This window comes from Pseudochaenichthys georgianus, chromosome 13 (genome assembly GCF_902827115.2).
Source record: "Pseudochaenichthys georgianus chromosome 13, fPseGeo1.2, whole genome shotgun sequence".
Taxonomy (NCBI): domain Eukaryota; kingdom Metazoa; phylum Chordata; class Actinopteri; order Perciformes; family Channichthyidae; genus Pseudochaenichthys; species Pseudochaenichthys georgianus.
This window is the reverse complement of record NC_047515.1, coordinates 39,211,851-39,229,902: the sequence shown is the minus strand read 5'-3', so window position 1 is coordinate 39,229,902 and position 18,052 is coordinate 39,211,851. Positions and strand designations below refer to the sequence as shown.

Below are 18,052 nucleotides of genomic sequence, written 5' to 3'. Positions count from 1 at the left end.
GAGGATTTAGACATGTGCTCTGTGTTGTACGGCTTTCTGACTACCGTACTTTTCGGACTATAAGCCGCGACTTTTCCCCCCGTTTTTTTTGTACAGCTAACGGCCACTAGGGAACCTCCTAAGTCTATGGATTTTACAGGTACAATTAACCACCTTTAACACTACGGGCTCTATGACCGGTCCGCGCCCGCCACCTTTAAGCGGCGGGCTCCAGCAGGAAAAGCTGGAGGCCGGAAAAGAGCGAGACAGGTAGCGCGCCAAAGTAAAAGTGGAACCGAGAGACAGAACAAGAGCAAGACAGACGGACAATTTAGCTGCTGCGGCGGCTTATATGCAGGTGCGCTTTATAGTCCGAAAAGTACGGTACATGTGAATTGACGAAAATGAAAATCCGAAGAATATATAACAAAATAAACGATGCTTTTGTCAGCCGTTCATTCACCTCTGGACATCGGGGAACACCTGGTCACACTCCTTACACTCGTGTAGGCCGTGGGACATGTGCAGGGATCGCAGGTCTTCAGGTTCTTGGTCCTGCAGGTCGCTGTCCCCTTCTGGAAGCCCCAGGGGAACACAAGGTAAAGCATGATGACTGTTCAAATGAAAAAGCCAAATCTAACAGCCCACACAAATAGAATGGTGTGTCTTATTCCACAGTGTGTTGGTCGGCCCTTCAGACACACACATGTAGACAGTTTGCTATCTTTAAGAGACACATATTAATTACTTAGATCATATGGGGAAAACATATTCATTTGCACTGCTGCATTATCATTATCGTATGACCTCATGTTCAGTCTCTTCAGGAGGAGACGGAGCTCTTACATCATTGGTGTCATATTAACCCAGTTCTGCTACACATCCCATTGTGACTCTTCTTATACTGACATGACAATGGACGATCTATTTTTAAATAAAAGACAAACCTGGGTTAAGGAAGGAGGAGGGGGGCGTCCCACACGGCTGCTTCTGATGGTCCAGCAGCTGGCTGCGGGACTCAAAGAGCTGCTCACAGTCCTCACAGCGGTACTGCCTCTCCTCTGCAGCAGCCAGGGGGAGGGGGGGGGGACATTAGTATATTGAGCGTTTATGTGAAGGCGAAGTGTTGTTCGGGTTTAAGCAAAGGACAGAAGTGTGTGTTTTGATGCTGACCGTGAATATTAGGAGCCATGATGTCACATGAAAACTCCTCAGCCTTCATGAAAACGAGCAGCTCTTCGCCGGGGGAAATCTCACGGGTGGCTTTGTAGAAGATCTGCAACACAGGGAGATTTCAATCAGACTTTGATATCACACGTTCATGAAAACATATGAAACAAAACAGAACTTTTTGCTGTCCTTTGCCGTTTTTGGTGGTCAGCTGTTTTAGATTGTTGTCGTGTTGACCAACATTTCATATTTGAAGCTACCAATTTTCAAACCAGCAGAGGTTACTCTTAGTACTGACCTCAAATCTGCCACACAATGCGTGTCATATGTGTACCACCACCACGCACAGCGGGGAGACACATCTTCATTAACTTCATTAACCATCATAATTAACCATTTGGCTAATTGGCAAAAGGATCCCGGTTTTAGGTCCAATGCATGTGGAATGTGTGTGTAAACAATAACAGAGTGGAATTTCCTTTTGGGTTTTAATATAGAGTCAACTTAATAATAATCCTTATATTTATTATAGCGTTTTATCAAAGACTCTCAAAGCGCTTTACAAATACACATTACACATACAGAGCATACATGTAATGGTCATCTACTGTAGACAATACCCTTAGAAGCAAATTCGGGTGAAGTGTCTTGCCCAAGGACACACCGGCCTGACGCAGTGGGGCGGGAGCGGGCCTCGAACGCCCCCTTGATCTGATGTGCAAACGCACAGCCCACTGCGCCACCCGTCCATGTCACGCGTGTAATCTTAATCATGTCAGACATTCATCTATATCATAGCAAACACAATACGGTATTGTGAATACACGTCTCATACAGTATACACTCCCACAACAATGGATTCTCTGCTAATGCTTCTACAGCCAAGAAGATAAGATAAGAGTGACATTAATCAAGAACTACTTCTACTTTATTCCAACTAAATACACTTCTTTTAAAGTCCATATAAAGGGTCAGGGTGCAGATATTATTGCATTCATGGCAGCTATTTGTTTGGGTGGTGGGGGGGGGGGGGGGGGTCAGTGGTTTTAAAGAATCAGCTGAGAGACCCTGGGACTGCGGCGCTTCCCATGGACACACAATGGCCTTTCTCCGTGAAACAATCAGGCATGGCGTTATTTTTGGCATGCGTCGGAGGTTTAACGTATCACCTTCCTCCGCCGCGTCAACGTGACAATGATGATGGGGGAATTTATTAGAAAATGCCATAGGAAGGGGGGGGGGGGGCTTCTGGGAAGGCATGGGTCACAGGTACACCGCTTAGCGACTGGAGTCCTGGCGAGCATTTCTAAGAGAACAGAGCCACGGCGGCTCCGCGGAGACTTATGATAAATATCTCCGTCACAATAAAGATCGTAATGTGTTCTGTCGAGTGTGCTATAAATGTTTGTGTCATTGTTCTAACTTCTGGCACATGATATATTCGTACAGAGGACGGTGCATAATTCTCAGTGGCTCCGCTGTGGCGTACTGAAGCACAGGATGCTCAGTCAGTCGGGGAAAGGGAGATGAAATGCTAATACAGACAGCAGGGTCAGAGCTGTGGCATGTCAGCGACTGAGGAGCTCACCAACTCAGCTTTGTGGTAAAGCATGAAAGTATGATTTAAATAAAAAATCTTAGCAGCCATGAAAAGCAGTGGGAGGCACGACAAGCCTGACTCCAATTACAGGTCTAACCCAGAGTAATTACACATCAACCACCAACTGTAATGCAGCAAATATTCTTGTTTCTATTTTGCATTTTTCAATGTTTTGAACGGCATGTTCCTAAAGGGCTTCATGAAGTCATTGCGATATGTTCACTGCCAATGACTAATAATAATTCATTTTATTTATTAAGCGCCTTTACATGTGCCCAAAGACACTTTATGGAGATACAAAATAGAAATAGAATAAAGGGTTAATACAAATGGAACTAATAATACATTTAAAAGGAGGATGTCTTTAAGGATATTGGACGGATTGGTCATCATGTTCTCATTATCATTGATTATATATACATTAAGGTGATTATAGTCAAATTTGTTTTAACATTTCTGTACAAAACACATGTTATTAAGTCTGTAGACAATATGTTATCGGCTGGTATTTCTCTGCAGCTCTAAAATACTTTATTTAAAATGATATTTAGACCTATATTTAGCCTTCGTAAGCATCTATGTTGCATGTTTTTTCTTATTGTATTGTTGTTTTTCACTAAATGTGTTTTGTGGGTAAACACGGAAATGTCACAGTCCCTGTTAAATAAACTCAAAACAAGAACAAGTACTGTGAATATTGCACTAGTCCATATTGTGATTACATTACATTGCATTGTGCAGCCCATGCTCCGTTTAGAAAAGGTGTCTTCAGTTTGAATGTTTGGTGGGAACTGAACTGCGAGGGTCCCGGCAGAAAGCTTTAATCCCTGACCTACCCTCCTCTCACCCCTATCCACACCATAAACACACACATGCTCTGACGAGGATGGAACCCCATACATGTAACACACACACACACACACACACACACACACACACACACACACACACACACACACACACACACACACACACACACACACACACACACACACACACACACACACACACACACACACACACACACACACACACACACACACACACACACACACACACACACACACACACACACACACACACACACACACACACACTCCTTCCTGCGCCCGTCACCTCTGCAGGGCCACGCTAAATATTGTGATTCAGAAACAATCAAGCAGCAGTTCAAAACAGACAGGCGAGTCTGCGGGGATCCGCTGCGAGAGACTGATACCGAGAGCGAGGAGGGAGGGAAGGAGGGAAGGAGGGAAGGAGGGAGGCTCTTTGGAAAGCTACCAGGGCGCGGACCGAGGCCTCGGAAAACATACACATTAATGGACACTCTCAAAACCACTTTGTCCATAAAAGCAGGAGTACAAGTTCCTGGTGAAGAGCAGCGAGCGGACTCTATCATTGGAGTATGTTTTACAGATAAGATAAAGTAGCTTCCATCTTTTGGATCAATACAAAGCTCTTGTGTGCCAGTATATACTTGCTGGACAAGATGATGTGTTTTGAGGGCGATTGTGAGGGGGATTCCCCAACAGCTCCACCCCTTCCCAGAGGGTTCGCCACAGATAAACATGTCTGACACACCAACACACACACCGAACATGAGTGCCAGGTGTGAAGCAGGGGCTTAAACCAACAGGTTGTTCTGAAGATAAGAAAGCCATGGCGTCTAAGTTCACTCTGAGAAAGCAAAACAAACCTCACCCAAAGCACATTTCTTATTAAAAACGGAAATGATTTCAGAACATTCCCAAAGCATTCCCCTATCCAATAATACACCTTTAATCTGTAAATGTATCATGATGGAAAACTACTCTCCTCACTGACTGATTAGCCATTATTTCTATCTGTCTGTATGAACTCACTATCTCTGTTTGTCAAAGGTTACGAACACGAGAGGATCAAAGGCTATAACCGGACCACATCGTTACCTTGACACCATTAGTCATTAGCAGAGTAAACACGGTCACATTCCCCCCCCCGGTCGCACCCTGTTGGCTGACTCCTGGCTCACCCACAGCTCACTCCACAGGTATGCCATTCACTGCTGTCCTGCCTCAACCAGCTCTCAGTCAGCTCTCAATACCTCCAGCTATTAACGTCTAAATCTGCGGGAGAAGGAAGATGCATCATCGAAAACTATTTGTTTTAATATAGACATTTCAATCTTTACAACCTGTCTTCCGTCAGGGTCACGCAACACGTACCATACATTTGGAAGTGACCATCATTTGATCTGTAAACAAAACGATTTTGTGACTCTAACGGCCCGTCCACACAAGAAGCTTCCAACGCGTCTGCCCATTCACTTTGAATGGGGTGACGTCACTTTTCGCCGAACTGCATTGTGGGAAGCAGAGCGGAGCTTTCCTGGCGTGTCAGGCTGCAAAAGTTGAGCAATGTTCAACTTTTGAAGCTTCTGAAGCTTTCGGTGGAAGCGTCAGCCAATCAAATCATATGCCAGTACAAGCTCTAGCCAATCAAACCGCTGCTTGTGTGTCAGGGGCGGGAGATTCACGTGATTGGTTGTTGGTCGAGCTTCAGACACGCCCAGCTCCAAGCTTTTTTTTAAGTTGTAGTGTGGACGGGCCGTAATGGCAAAACATGCTAAGATGTCCAACTTGATCCAGAAAATTGGACGAACACGTAAGAAAGCCAATATGTTAAGAGTTCAAACAAGTAGAATATTGTCTGCACGCAGGAACTTTGTCAAGATCCTAGTGTTGGTTTCCAGTTTTATTTTTAAATGTATTTTGTCCCCAGCCTGTCTTACCTATTGTTCTCTGTCAGTCAGTTAATTGTCAATCTTTCTGGATATCCTGGATTTTCCTCCTTTCCTTTTTATGTACCAGCTTTCATTTAATAAAACTGTCTTTTTGTTTTAAACTTGTATACCTGCCTGAGCTTCTTACCCCCGGTGAAAGACTTCCTTGCAGCACAACCGTATCTTATTCAGATTGTTTCACATATATTGCCTTTGCGCCGGAAATTTCACTCAAATTTCAATTAATTAAGCACCCCTTCTTAAAAGGAAGCAAGCACTTCCTTGGGCGACTGTGGCTGCGAGAGAGTGCGGTCGTCTTTCAACCAGAAGGTTGTGGGTTCGATCCCATCCCAGATACATGTCGATGTATCCTTGGGCAAGATACTTAACCCTGAGTTGCTCCCGATGGCCAATGGTGTGTGAATATTAGTTCCTAGAGTAAGGTACACTGCTCTGTATGAATGGGTGTGAATGGATGAACGACATGTAGTATGTAAAGCGCTTTGAGGGGTCTTAAAGACTGGATAAAGCGCTATATAAGTACAGTCCATTTACCATTTACCTTGTACCTCATAAAGGACATGTCTGAAACTCTGCATTTCCAAACTTTCTATATTTTTGTTCTAATGTCTTATTAAAGGTGGGGTAGGTAATTTTGGAGAAACCAGCTCGAGTGCGCTAGAATTTGAAAATACACAGCCGGAAAAAATCTGCCACTTCCTCACAGAGCCCCTCCTCCAACACACACGCACGCGCACATGACCAATGAGGGCACGAGATAAGTGTGTGCCCAGATGGAAGGCTGACAGGCAGGTAGGCCATCCAGTTACTTCATTTTTGTATGTATTTATTGTCAAAGCATTTAATATATTCATTGCTATCGGGATGTTAAGAGCATTCCATGGAATATAACAAAAAGTGTATCTCGAGCCGGTTTCTGAAACGTATTACTTCCACCACCTTTAAGCAGTGGTGGAAGTAAAATAAGCAAAAATACTAAACTGTAAAAACACTCTGTTAGTAAAGATTATTTAACAATAGTTTTTTTATATTAGCTAATAATGTAAATCTAAAAACTAACAAGTAACTAAAGCTATCAAAACATTTACTTAAATAAACTCTGTACATGGTTTTCCCAATGTATCTCTTTTCACAAAGATTCTTATGCATATGTAATACCAGCCTGGAGCTGTTATCTCACTGAGTTATAATCACTTCATGATTCTCCACCTCCTGTGTATTTACATAATGAGCGACTGGCAGTGTTTTGCTAAAATGCCCCGAGCCACTTCATCCCGCTCGATAAAGTGAGTGAGAATCAATAGAAAGAGATTAACGCTCATATCGCTCTGCACTGTCTTATGAAAGGCTCTTCAGGGCCTCGTTGGATGATGTTAATTACACATTTAATCCATTTTCCTTTCAATTGAGTCGGTGGGGTGAGGAGCGCGGGGGAGGGGCTTTCTCAGCACTAATTGCCCTAATTATCCTAACGACAAAACACGCTCAGGATCTGTGCGAGAAGTGCTTCAGTTCAGTGCATCAGCAAACAAATGAGGATATCAAGGGGGGCTATTGTAGGGGCAATCAAAGATTAAAGTAAGATACAAACAGCAGGCCGAAGTTAAAACACTTAAAGGGGCCCGACTCTGCTCATTTTCAGGTTTCATAATTGTATGTAGTGTCTCTACTTTAATGTTCAAAAAGCTCTTTATTTGTCTCATATTGTCTGTGTCTCTTTTCACCCTCTGTCTGAAACCAGAGCCCAGTCTGCTCTGATTGGTTAGCTGGTCGGATCTGTTAAGATTGGCCAAAAGCTAAAAAAAAAATCCCGACCTTTAGCCTTTTATCACGTACAATGTGTTGGAGCGCTAGCCAATGGAAGCGCGAGAGTTACATTGTTGTTTCATTATGTTACAGAAGTAAACAAAAGGAGTCCAATCGGGGGGTTTGGGAGAGAAATTGAATGCAACATAATTGTTCTTAATTGAAGCCAAATTGAAGAACATGTTCAACCATCATTTTAGCAAGAGGTGTTTTTATCATGACTGGGTCTTGGAGTTACAGCAACCCGAGTTAATTATAGATGTCAGCGTGACTCACTGCGACACCTGCCATCTCCTTCCTCTCCATTTATTCCTATTTCTTTCCACTGCAGTGTCAAAAAAAAAAAAAAGCAATAAAACGTAAAGGTCATTCAAATGAAGCCTGTCCTTGTTAAGTGTGTACACGTACTAAATGTAAAGCTAATTCTCTTCCGAGAGAAAACAAATAAAATCTCTAATTTCCGTCCGGTTAAATTAACACAGCTGGATATCTACAGCGACACAATTAGCCATTCGAGTCACTCTCCAATCCATGTCTGTTGACATTTAACTTTGGAACGAGATATTTGTTGTTGTTTAAATAGTTACGAATAGAGAAGGTTGCAAGCTTGTAAATCAGTATAAGTTGAGTAGAGAATGTATTCTACTGATAATACAACACATATCAATCTCTCTGTTAACATTTACAGAATCCATTTGATTGACTTGCTTCCACCACATTGATTTGCTGAGTGGACAGAAATGAATTGCAGGAGAAAGGAAAAGAAACAGTTCCTCCAGACAACACAGGCTTTATCCTCCTCTCTCTTTCCTCACTTATTCATTCCTCCCTCACTGCCTCACCCTCTTGAGATTGGTCATAAAGTTTTACGATAACCAGGACTGGGTCAGAAATAAGAGGCCAGTTCCAGCCTCACGCTGGCAGGGGCTAAATTGGTGCTTGAAAAGAACCAGGACCGAATAACGAGCGGCACACCTGGAAAATGCTCTGGTTGTGTGACACTGTCTTCGAATAAATCACGCAACAAGTCATCGGGGCGGATGGCGGGCGGTGAGGAGAGCGGGTTGTATTTGGTTCTGAGGGAAGAGTCACATGTCGTAGCCCCGGGGTATCTGTGCCGGTGGAAAGCTGCTGAGGTGCGGCTGCGTCATGTGTGGTTTCAGGCCGGTTTAGACTCAGCACTTCTCGAGCAGTAAAAACCTGTTGGAGTCAGGTACTGCGTGCTCTCCCATTCGCTGCTCCCAATGAGGAGCAGGGGGAGTCATCGGACCCAGTGAACCACTCACAGTCCTGCAGACACACACACACACACACACACACACACACACACACACACACACACACACACACACACACACACACACACACACACACACACACACACACACACACACACACACACACACACACACACACACACACACACACACACACACACAGACAGACACACAGACACGCAGACACACAGACACACACAGACACACAGACACACACACACACACACACACACACAGACACGCAGACACGCAGAAACGCAGACACGCAGACACACAGACACACTACAGACACACAGGACACACACAGACACACAGACAGACAGACACACAGACACGCAGACACACACAGACACACACACACACACCACACACACACACACACACACACCGCACGCACGCACGCACGGCACCGCACGCACACACACACACAACACACACAACACACACACCAACACACACACTACAACAGACACGCAGACCACACAGACACTACACAGACACACACACACCAACACACACACGCACGCCCGCACGCACGACACGGCACGCACGCACGCACGCACGCCACACCACACACACACACACACACACACACACACACACACAACACACACACACACACACCACCCACACACACACACACACACAACACACCACCCACACACACACCACACAACACACACCACACACACACACAAACCATGTATACATCACTTCAGGGGACACATACAGTTACAGGTGTGTGCACAGTTTCAAGTCAGTGCATATAAAAGGCCCCGTAAGCACCCTCACACACAACAGCACACACACACACTCACACACAATCAAAAAATTACAGCGGCTCTACAGGACCCCCCCCCCCCCCCCCCCTTCAGCCTTTTCATTTCAAATGTACAGACAGGCATTGTGGAGGGCCACGGTGTGTTTTCAAAAACACCTCAGTCGGCCGGAAGGCTTAAAGACGGCCGATTGTGCCGTGTTGTGACACTGTGTAATACTTAACAATCCCCTCATCACGGCCATGTCGACCACGACCCGTCGGGGCCTTACAGCGCCACCCGAGCAGAACCGCCGTGTTGACAGCGAGTCACACCTCCAGGAGAGTCTCTTCTAAAAGAGAGTGGGGAAGTGCTGCTGGAAAGCTTCCCTCCGTCTCTCCACGTTTCCACTTCGGGTCATGAACAGAGCGTGGGCTATCCACTCTTCTATTTATACGCAGGATGACATCGAGGTGTGAAGGAAGACGCTTTCCCTTTGAGCACTTCCAAATGATTTCAGGGCCAAGATCCAGCTTTTATTTACGAGTATGTTGTTCCTTGATTACGTGGCTGCTACTTTTTTGTATTTACGACAGTCATGTGCCTGTGCCCTCAACAAGTAATCTACGCGGACCACCAGTGAGAAGCGATGACAAGCACGCTGCCGAGATTATGTTTTTCATTCGGGGTCATGCTATGGTATGCTCCATACACATGTCAAATAAAGTTTAGCCTCTTGTCTCGCTGCCTTGTTCCTGTGCAGCGGAGGCGTCTGGCCGTGGGATTACTGAGGTGAACAGGCCCCCATGTGTACACCTCTCTGTTGCAGCCAGGTGAGCAGCACACAACTAAAAGGGACTGCGACATTCCTGGCATATCTAAGAGTTTATATCGCAAGCGTGACCGGGAAGTGTGTGGAACTATCATCTCGGCGGGCAGCCTCTGATCCTGCCCTGTGGTCCTCGCACGGCAGAAGCCAGAGCACAATTACAGAAAGAAAACACACGCAGATAGCGAGGAGTCTCTACGGTGCGGCGTGGGGGAGAGCTGTGTGTGTGTGTGTGTATGTGTGTGTGTGTGTGTGTGTGTGTGTGTGTGTGTGAACAGAAGGCAGGGTGGGCCAGCCGCTCGTGGGTCTATCTCACTTAGATCTCCATAACACCTTTAAACACACCCAGACAAGACAACAAATGGAAAATATAGCGCTTTAAAAGAGAAATCTGAATGACTCATGGTTCAGACACCATGTGGGAGTTTGACATCAAGTCATCCACATGTTTCTCTTTCTTTCCCCCTTCCTTAGATCATGTTCATCTTGTTTTTGGGCGAGGTTGTGTCTCCACGTACCTGATCATCTATCTGGCACGCTGTCAGGTTGTGCTGTTTGGCCGCAGGGGCAAACTGGACGAGCTTCAGCCAGCTCCCGATATCTGCCTTGCTGGCATCCACGCAGAATTTTACATGGCCTGACCCATCCAAGATCTGCAGAAAGAGAGAGAGAGGGGAGATGGGGGGGCGGGGGGGGATCAGTCCAGGTTACTGTGTCCAAACACTGACTAACCACATACCTCCCATAGAGAAATAAGACTTGTTAAATGTTAGGAGCTGGTCTGTGGTGCAACACACATAGACACACACATAGACACACACATAGACACACACATAGACACACACACACACACACACACACACACACACACACACACACACACACACACACACACACACACACACACACACACACACACACACACACACACACACACACACACACACACACACACACACACACACACACACACACACACACACACACACACACACACACACACACACACACACTTTGAGTACAGTACAAGCAAAGGCAAAGTATGTCATCAAACATTTGTACAATTCTCATTTTTATTTCAGAGCAATTTATGAGAATTTTTTTTTTTCAATGTCCACAAAAAAACTACAATAAATGTAATAAAACTTAGTAAAATGTATTAAATATATGGGATATTTTCTTATGCTTTAAATGACTTATGTCGTTTAAATTGCAGCAATAAAAATGAGTCAATTATATTAATGTTTTCCAACAACGATAAATCAGAACATATTTAAAAAAAACTGTAAATCACAAAAAATATAGCCTGTGAATCAAATACCTATCAAAATAAGAACACATGAAAAAATACAACTAAACCAAAATATGTGATTTAACGAATTTGAACTGATCAGTCTGGAATTGTTTAGTTAATAAAAACGATTGTTAAAAAATGTTGCTGTATTATTCTGGATTAAACTTGACTTCAGCTGACGTTAGAATTCGTTTCTGAAAATGTAGCTGAAACGAAAAAAACCGTATTGTTTTTAAAGGTTTAATGTTATAAAAAGGATGTTTTAATTAACATACTAATATATAATAATGCTAATAAAAACGAATAAAACAATTGCATTTCTCTCCAACAAAACAACAACACTCTAAAAGCATCTAAAGAGCAACACAACAATACACAGAAACAACTGAATGATTTAGCAAATCACCAGCTCGCTGCACTTCTATCGTGTGCAAAACATTTCTACAGCATTTCTCTCAACGAATTCCAAACGATATGATATTGTTTTAATGTGTTAATGTTTATAACACAGCAGCTGTAAACTTTATAGAGATCAAATCAATCGCAGGAAGCCGCGAGAGATAAGAATTACGAAGCCGAGTGTTGGGATGCAAAACGGAATATCAGGGTCCCAAATGTTCCGTTCTGCTTTTGTATTTAACCTGCCACTGAATAAATATTTAGCCTGCATAAAGCCCTTTGTCTGCTCTGGATCTGCCCATTCATCATGCAGAAACACGCTGCTGCATTTCACTCATGTAACCCTCAAACTTACAACGAAATAACCACGAAAAGTTCATTTCATATTTAGCTTTCAATGCAAATCGAGTAATAATGTTTTGTTTTTTATAAAGTCTGCTTACCGTTGAAACTCTTTAGTTAAACCTCTTGGGAAAATAACTGCGGAGCGAAAAGCGATTAAAAAAAACTCCGATTCAAGAAAAAAACCACCGATTATTTAAAATAACTACGAATTGTCTTAGCTGGGGTGCGATCTCCAGATGTTTTGTATTGTAAAAAAAGAAAAAAATAGTTATTTTGTTTGCTTCCCGGTAGCGGTGATTCTCTGGTCTCCAAGCCGCAGGACGAGCACTGATCTCCGGGTGCGACTGTCCCTCAGACACGGTGGAGTAAATCCGCTCTCTCTCTATATTGTCTCCGGTGGAGCTCCTCTCACTGTCCCGCAGACAACACGGATCGAAGCGGCTAGATCACCTCCGGAACATCAACTTGCTCCAAAGTGTATTCTGAGTGTGCGCTTCTCTCTTGTCACCCCTCCTGTCCTGACGCACCCAGGTGTCCTCGAGTAGCCATTCAACTTTTCATTTCTCTCTTCCCCCCTCCTCAGCCAGTCGGGATGTGTCGTCTAAATGATAGCAGAGAGATTCAAAGAGGGGGGGGGGGGGTTGGTTTCGTGGATTCAAGCATCGCCCCCTCTACTTTGTGTTTCTCTCTCGGATCCAGCGCGTCCAGAAGCGACTCCAAACACCGGACTGTCTTCGCCTCTGTCCCCGGGTCGGAAGCGGCTCCTCTCCGCAGTCAATTTGGAAGTGACAGGGGCCCGGGGTTGGAGAGGGTGACGGGGTCAGGGAGAGGTCGGGATGGGGCTTCACTGCACACACAGTCAGCACACTTTAATGAACCAACAGAAGCATCAAAGCGCGTGCTATTATCCACGTGTTCCCGAACTTTTTCACAACCACTTCATGGAGCATTTTATGACATTATTAACCTGAACAGAGACGAGCTTTTTCTACCTTTTTTTTTTTTTACCTCCAGGTTATGATTACATCGCACTTATGTTAAAGTTATAATAAAACAAAGTGAGGATTATAGTTAAACAGTCACCTTATCTCTAATTGTGCTCGCTTTACGGGAGTAACATATACTTAAGTGTTCCTCTTGGGGACCTTTAGGAAACTCCATAAGGACCATTGGAAGTCCCCGTGCCACCATTTGGGAAACATTGACCTAATCACCTGCTTTTGTCTGACTTTAATAAAATGCTAGGTTGTTGGGTTCGTGTATTTTCCTCATAAAAACCGCGGACACACAATAAACACAAATGATTAAAAAGGGAAACAAACATGGCATCGAGTTTTTATCAAATATTTAGGAACATCTGAGAAGAATTTGAGTGAAATAAAAAAGATTATTAGCCACAGCAAGAGCTAAATATTTGAATCAATGTTGAAATACAAATACTGCTATATTGTAATTGTCTGGCCTATGCACCTGCTTTACGACAAGCTGCAAGAACACAAACATGTTAGCATTATTTAGATTTTTAAGCTTTGGATGCAGATGTACATCCGATGCCAATAATGTGAATACACGGACAATGGTATGGAATAACACAGATTGTCGGCGGGGAGTGTATCAGCAGCTCATAAAGCGGACAGGGCTCCGGCTGATGAGAGCAGATCATGATGGATAACACCCCGCACTGTGACATTGACCTTCCATCCCAGATAATGCCTATTGTTTTACGAAATCGCGGAGCAAATGTGCAGGAAGGACAGGAAAAATCATGTGTAAAAAGCCAGGACCCTGCCACCGATTCCCATCGTCTCGCGCTCCTTGAGAACCGAGCAGAGACCCCGGTCCGTGCGCGCATTGATTTCCTGCCTCTCCTGGACTTGTCCATTGTTGGAAGCCTTTTTAATTTAGCCATAAATTGGGAAAGCTCAAGTCGAATGAGCTGTTCTATTTTCTTCCTGTCAGGGTGAGGGATTTGTTTTATGATGCATTGTGTATTAAATACAAGTAATCTGGGAAAGTGATTGCTCCGGGTCTGATGGAGGATCCTGATAGAGAGGGGGCTCTTGTGTGAGAATAGGAGGAAGTGTGTGGGGAAAAGGAGGACAAACACAAGGGGTTTTAGTGGGGTATCACCGGGGGTAAAGTGGGGGTAAAGGACCCCCATAAGTATACAACTACAGGAATACGTGTTGTACTTCTCCCCACCGTCAGGAGATGGCGTGCTCACATGAACTCAACTTTTCTGAATGGAGAGTTTTTCACATTAACATCATTTTTAGAATATATGTGTCGCTATTTAAAGCTTTTTTAATCGCAATCTTGACTAATTTCCCGTTTAAATAATCAGAATTCAGATTAAAACTGACATTTTGTGACTAAAATGACAATTTCTTGCACACTTATTATAAATAATATCCTATACTTTAAAATGGTGTTAGCTGTAACCTCCTGACCCCTTCATAATGTGTATTTGTCAGTCTACAGATTACTATCGTTCACAGTCAACTTGTATATTATATTTTTGTTCTGTTTTATTTTCTATTTTGAGATTGTAATTCCATGTGAGGTTTTATATTTTATGTTTGTTTCTTTTCCCCTTTTATATTTTCAAATGATATGCTGCTGTAACGAAAACATTTCCCACTCATTTGGAATTAATAAAGTGAATCTTAACTTATTAATGGCATCATATAGGTTGCATATGTTACATTTTTGTCTGCCTAAATCCTCTCAAAGTGGGCTTTGGTGGAAGTTTAAGGTGTCTGCATTTTTGTGTGTGAGTAAATTGACTCCCTGAGTGCGAGGGAAAAAAACGTTCCCTTATGGATCACGTGTTGGTCTTTATTTCTAAGCCGTACATTTCCCTCAAAGCACCGCAGTTTGTAACCTTGTGCTCAGCTTTCTGATTTGTTATAAAATGGGGGTCATTTCTCTCTGAATGGCAGCACAACACATCAAGGCGTCAGATTGCTATAGGACATGAAAGATTCAGCTGAATATATAATCACCTGCACGAGCGGATATAACGCCTCTGAATCTATGGAAAGAGCGATAGGGGTGAATTTAAAACGCTTGTACATTTGTTAATAAACCCCGAGCATGATCTGCCAGGCGTAGCTCTAATTTTATATTTATTCCGCCATAAGCACGGTTCCCAGATGAAACAGATGTGTTTTATCTGAATTATGCCATGCCTTTATCATAATGGTTTTGACATAGCCACTAAATAGCGGTGTGGAAAAGCTGTTTATCAACAAATTACAAAGCAAACACATGCTCCAGGCTTCAGGGTGTGTTAGTTCCGACTATATCATGCCACACAGCATTTCATACTTATTTAAGAGACTCTTAAAACGTAGGAGCATGTTTAGTGCTGAGGCTTTAAAGTGCTGTGAAATTCTTGAAAGGAGGTTCAATTGCTTAAATGGGCTCGTGCTTATTTGGCTTGCGGCTTTCTTGTTTGTTTTAGGAGTTCAGTCACGCAAAAAGCAATTCATACATGAATGTGGAGATTTTTTTTGGGATCAAATAGCTTCATATTTCACTTGATCTGAGCTTCATGGGCTAACATTGGCCTGTTATGCTTTGCAAAACTTTTTGGCAATATCCTTTTTTCTCATAATAAGAAATATGGATTTGTATTCTTCAGAAATGTGTGAAGTCAAGTTCCATCACTTTTCTTATATTTCAATTTTTTTATTTTCCTCCAGCTATGATTTAGTTCTATGTAAGGATTTAACAAAAACTATGTAAAAGTGATGATTATAATAAAAACAGCACCCTTTTCTGTATTGTGCTCTCTTTACAGGAGTCATTAAGATCTTATTATGGTCTTAATCTACTCATTACTAGTAAAAGTAATGAAAATGCATCTTAGAACTACACAAGTAGTATCAGCAAATTGTATTATGAATATCAGACACTGTGCAGGATGGCTTTTTTCACGCTATTATTCTGTGTATACATCTCAAATAGTTTTAGGCTGAAGTTAATGAAAGCCAATTTAAGCTACTTTTTAAATACCGGGTAAATTAGTTGTACAGTACTGCATCTAATCATAATATGTGTTTTGGTCTGTACGTAGTAGATAGTATGAGTATAAGTAGTAGAGTAAAAAGTATAATATTTAGTGGAAAAGAAGTATACTGGAAATGAAATGGAAGTAGTAGTACTTGAGTATATATACTCCGTTACATTCCTCCACTGAGTACAACATATACTTATGTCTTCCTCTTGGGGACCTCCAGGAAACCCCATAAGGACCATTGGAAGTCCCTGTGCCACAGTTTGGGAAACACTGACTTAATCACCTGCTTTACTCTGACTTTGAAAACAATCTGTCGATACACTATCCTCCCCAGATCACATACTCACACACAAATCAAGGTTTGAATAAATAAAATAACACAACAATAAAATACTTCATTTAATAACATGCTGCCATGAATGTGGAGATCCTGAAATAGCTCCATATTCACTCGATCTGAGCTCCGTCGTTGACCTGCAATGCTTTGAATAACTATGTTGCCTTTTGTTTTCTGAGTGATTTGTATTTTTCTGCCCCATCTCGAGCCGTGTGAGATCAGATGGGACGGGCTGCAGGAGAGGGGGATTCCCGAGTGGGTTGCAAACTGACTCCAGAGCAGCCGAGGGGCCACATGGAAACAGTGTGTAGGCCTGTGTGGTGCATTCCAGCACATCCTCCAGGAGAGCGGAAAGAGCGAAAAAAAGAGAGGAGAGAGAAAGAAAATATCGCAGCCAAATCCACATGAAATAGTTCTACCATTCACGGCAAGACCTCCCATTGACACCGGGCGAAAAGCGGCAATAAGCCTCCATCATGACTTTGTTTACCCCCCTGTGCATTTTATTTTAAAAGTGGGGGCAATTCAATCAAGTGGTGAACTCATTTAGAGCTCAAACGGACGGTTAGCCTACCGTTTGCACAACGTTCTCTTTAATTAACACATCCATCACGAGGCAAGATTAGTGCTTACATTAAAAGGATAGTGTCCATATAGCTCCCAATTAGCATTAAAACAGAGCAGAGGAAATGAAAGGAGAAAAATGTAAATAGAGAAATTTCCTCGGGTCTGGAAGTAGGCCCGTTGTGAGCGGCGTGTTAATCTCCACCTCAGTAATTTGGTTCTGCGGGAGAAGACAGAAGCCCTGCTGCTGTGGCCTGCACTTCATAAATCACTGCTTTATGTGGACAAGGTCAGCCCCCCCCCCCCCCAACCCCCCCCTCCACCGGCCCCTCCGCCATGTTTACCCGGCCGCCCGGGGGCTCTCAGGACCAGACCAGCTCACTTCTAATTACTTTGGATTATTTTCATTTGCCGGGGGTTAGCCAGGCATTCCGGCGGAGAGAGAGAGAGACAGAAAGAGGGATGATTTCTTGACAAATTCAGCGGCCGGGGAGGAACGTGCTGAATTAGTTTTGTTTTGGCACCGTCTGTTCCCGTCTGACAGATCCTCGCAGTGACAGGGAGGCACGTCTATATTAACAAACCCTATATCCCGTCTTCAAATAACAGTTTTCTTTTAGAATAGAGGGTCGTTAGGATGTGTATCCAGGAGAGCAGACACAATGTTCCCACTAGTTTTCATAGAGTGTGTCAATACTGAAACAGGCAGGGCATTATGGGATATGAGGCCTATTTGTGAGGAGAAATAAATGATCTCATCTTATTTACCGGTTTGGATCTTTGAGAGGCTGCTTATAGGTGTTATTTCTGTCTGACCCCGAGCCTGTTTTTCAGGTTTCAGGCTCGAATATGACATTCCCAGAACAAATGACCATATCTTCCCTTCTAAAA

The 18,052-nt window shown here is 43.4% G+C and overlaps 1 protein-coding gene across 7 annotated transcripts in view; it reads right to left on the bottom strand.

Annotated features, from left to right (window-relative positions):
- Positions 1 to 18,052, bottom strand: part of mecom (MDS1 and EVI1 complex locus) — a 182,073-nt gene that overhangs the window by 23,683 nt on the left and 140,338 nt on the right. For all 7 annotated transcript variants that reach the window (XM_034098106.2, XM_034098109.2, XM_034098110.2 and 4 more), the window contains exons 3-6: positions 10,717 to 10,851; positions 1,153 to 1,255; positions 927 to 1,040; positions 443 to 554 (exon numbers count right to left, since the gene is read on the bottom strand). In XM_034098106.2, the coding sequence (XP_033953997.1) occupies positions 443 to 554; positions 927 to 1,040; positions 1,153 to 1,255; positions 10,717 to 10,851 (464 nt within the window). The remainder of the gene's footprint in view (positions 1 to 442; positions 555 to 926; positions 1,041 to 1,152; positions 1,256 to 10,716; positions 10,852 to 18,052) is intronic.